Genomic DNA, 3,794 nt, shown 5'->3' with positions numbered 1-3,794 from the left:
TAAATAATATAGGCGGTATTCCGGCCATTATAACATGATATAAATAATAGTAGAGGCGGTATACCGACCATTATAACAGGGTATAAATGATACAAATAAATTTTACCGAATCGCAGAGTGATCGTGCTGATAACGTGTTATAAAAAGAACTGGAATTTTATTATATCGCAGGAATTTACATAAAGCAAAATTTTATATCCGTACGAAGAAGATAATACTGATAAGAAGAGAGGATGTGTTATTGAAGGAGAAGGATGGTGTATTTACAAACGAACGCAAACGTTCGTATATATAGAAGGAAATTTACTGTGCAAATAGTGCAGCGAGCCCCACATCTTTTTATATTTTCAACGAAAGCGGCTCATCTTTTCTTTTGTCTTTCGTAGCACTAATGATTATTTTTATATCCTAGACTTTTCTTTATTTCAAGACAATTATTTTCACAATGTTTCATTTAACTATTGTAATACAATCGCGTTATGTCTATTTAATTAATGGAAACATAATTTCATCATTTATGCGGTTGATCATTTACAGAAAAGATTACCGACATACAAGTTCGACATTCATATAAGCTTAAAGTCATGTCTTTCTCAGGTGAATTTGATCGTAACAGTCATATGACTGTATTCAACATAGCCATGAGACGAGCACACTTTACAGCTGAAAAAAAATATGTGAGATACTGTCAATTGTTCGTTGAGAGTCTGAACGGCTTTGACATGGTTCTCAAGGCTCAAGAAGGACTCCATTGACAGTTTTCATAACGTCTATAGACTTTCTTAAACATTACTCCATGTTTTTCGACATGAGCCTCAGCTACTGACCTATGGAAGATGACACATGGCGTAAAAAAAGGCCCATGAGCTTCAGGTAAAGATTCAAAGGACTGGTCTCCAAAGTGCATGATCCAGACGCTACAGCAGTGGAGACTATGTGCAACGCAACGGATAAATTCTCCCTTCAGAGAAGATCTGTACACTAACAACATCACGTTGGAGGATGCTCTCCATCATACTAACTACTTCATCATTATGAAGGATGATAACCATGTCTATATGATTAAGCACAACGCGATGCAGAGCCTTGTAGCCGCAAAGGCGGAAAATTCTTACGAAGAACCTCGACAATATTCATCCTATGACAAGCAAGATAACAAGAAGTTGATTGTTTAATATGTTGTCAAGACCAAACCCATTGCTTCAGCTGCAATCACAACGACAAAACTTGGAACGTTTGGGACTAGTAGATAGACGGATCAGGTCCTCAATCTTATGACGAGAATAAATACTGCAACTATCACAAGCAAAAGAGGCACATCACCAAAGAGTACAAGCAACTCGCTGATGCGCTCAAAGAGAAACCGCGGGAGAGTTGTCTTGCTCAAGGCAAAAGAGTTATCTGGAGAGGATGACTGTGATCCATCATAGGTTAGAGTGGTGTTGGGTTCCCCGGTGGCAATGTTGCTTTACCGAGTCGGGATGACATCGTTGGTTTGGATTGTGATGTGCCCCAGTCCATGGACCAGACCGATCAGAACGTTCCAGACGTTCCAGTTGAGGTTCATCCTACCAATCAGATCAGACAGACTGACCGGGCCGTGTATCGGCTCGATCCGCGAACGTCCGGATTGGAGCTTCGTCCAGATCTTCGACCAGATGCTCGAACTGACCGAACTGAAGCCCGTCTCTCCCGGCCAACTCGACAAGCCAAGACTAATGGTCAAGCCAGAACCAACTTAGCTCGAGCCAATTCCGATTTAGACCATGGCTTCTCTCTTTTGGCTCGATTGGCTCGTACCGCATGTACCGACGACCGTGCTGATGATCTTTCTACCTTGTTCGATCCGATCATTGACTTTTCCTTTGGATATTTCTCTAAGGCAATGATCCTTAAGCTATCAGAAGACTTGGGCTTTGTTGGAACACAACTTGTCCAATCAGAACGTCCTGCGGCCCTTGCTGATCGACCCGCCTATGTGCTGATCCTTACAGCTTTGGACTTAACCGGTTCGGATGCATCTGGACGGAAGCCGATCGGTCCCTTTGACTAGTCTTCTCTTTATTTTTGTACCTTGACCAGATCTAGTCAAGTTTTTTTAATGTTTTGCCTTGTTTTCCTACATTTCTATTTAATTTCTAGATCTACAAAACTCTATAAGTATGTAAACTCCTCTATGGAATAAGAATAATCGAATTTTTGTCTAAAGCTTTTGAGTTAAACTCTTTGTTCTTTGTTTAGAACTTTTCTTGTTTCTTGGTGAGTCATATCCAAGCAAACATCTCTCAAACTCGTTGGTCTTGTGAGTCATATCAAGCAACGGTTCGAGATTCTTCTTTTGGTGGACTTGTGAGTCATATCAAGCACCATCTGAAGTCGGGAATATCAAAGGCCATTCCGAAACCTTCGTCCGACCCTTCAATCCATTAGTTCTCCATTCGGAGTTCATATCAAGATCTGATCCATTCGAGTGAGCCGATCTTAGGGTCCTTCAAGTGGTATCAGAGCCACTCGTTTGGTATCTTCTAAATCATTTCATCTTTCTCATCTTCCATTTCTAAATCATAAACACTTCTTTTCTATCTATCTTGAATCCGGGCCCTTCATTAGCATCCTCTACCTATAAAAAAAAAAAAAGGAATTCGAAAAGATTTCATTTGGGGGATTGGTGGTGGAAGAGAAAGCCTGCTGGCTGAGGAGAAATCCAGCCTTTGAGGTGGTTAAAATGGATTCCCAAAAACCAAAATCTCTTATCTTTCTCTCTTTAAAAACTTCCCTTGTGTTTGCTAGGATTTTGTCTATTGAGTTTCTTGATTTGTTCTTCTTAGAACTTTGAGTGAAAACTTGTTGTGTGACCATCCAAATTCTGAGAGAAACACGTGTGTGGGTGAGGATCAAACACTTGAGAGAGTGAGGATTTTTATCTAACGTTTTGTGTTTAAGAAATTTCAGGAGCAATGAGTAGTGAAGATGAACGGAACCTTCCCGGAAACTCAATTGCTGGATTGTTTAACCTTCAAATGCGTGCCTTGAATGATTCTATGTCTAATATGTTGAATGCAGGTTTAGATCAGATCCATCAGAGGCTTGATGAGCTTCAGTCCAGCCAAGCTCCTCCTAGAGCCGGATCAAGAAGAGACCGTCCACGTAGGAACAACCGGTCCGACGATGAGAACCGAGAGGAGGAGGACCAAGAGGACGAGGCCAGATCTGCATACCGTCCAAGAAGAGGTCCTAGAACCCGAGAACCAGGTGATGTCAATCCATTTGCTAGAACTGGTCGTACTGATGATAGTTTGAACGGATTGAAACTGAAAATTCCACCTTTTGATGGTAAAAATGATCCTGATGTTTTTCTTGAGTGGGAAAGGAAAATTGAGCATGTATTTGATTGTCAAAACTATTCAGAACTTAGAAAAGTAAGGCTTGATGCCACTGAATTCTCTGGCTATGCTATTAATTGGTATGATCAAGTGTTGACCCACAGGAGGAGAACAGGTGAACGGCCGATTGAGACATGGGATGAGCTTATTGTGTTGATGAGGAAACTTTTCGTGCCAGCCCACTATCACCGCGATCTCCACCAGAAGCTAATACGCTTGCTTCAGGGAACCAAGTCTGTGGAAGATTATTACCAAGAGATGGAGGTCTTGATGACCAAAACGGACACGGATGAGCCTTTGGACGCCACCATGGCTCGCTTTCTTTCAGGCATCAACCGTGACATCCAAGACCGTATGGAGCTTCAAGAGTATGGTAGTGTGGAACAGATGCTACACAAGGCCATCTTGATC

The 3,794-nt window shown here is 41.6% G+C and overlaps 1 protein-coding gene across 1 annotated transcript in view; it reads left to right on the top strand.

Moving 5' to 3' along the window:
• The first annotated feature begins 2,957 nt into the window (after positions 1–2,957).
• Positions 2,958–3,794, top strand: part of LOC106334976 — a 1,365-nt gene continuing 528 nt past the window's right edge. The window contains exon 1 of the mRNA XM_013773394.1: positions 2,958–3,756. Within this exon, the coding sequence (XP_013628848.1) occupies positions 2,958–3,756 (799 nt within the window). The remainder of the gene's footprint in view (positions 3,757–3,794) is intronic.

This window comes from Brassica oleracea, chromosome C1 (genome assembly GCF_000695525.1).
Source record: "Brassica oleracea var. oleracea cultivar TO1000 chromosome C1, BOL, whole genome shotgun sequence".
Lineage (NCBI taxonomy): Eukaryota > Viridiplantae > Streptophyta > Magnoliopsida > Brassicales > Brassicaceae > Brassica > Brassica oleracea.
This window is presented reverse-complemented; position numbering and strand designations above follow the sequence as displayed.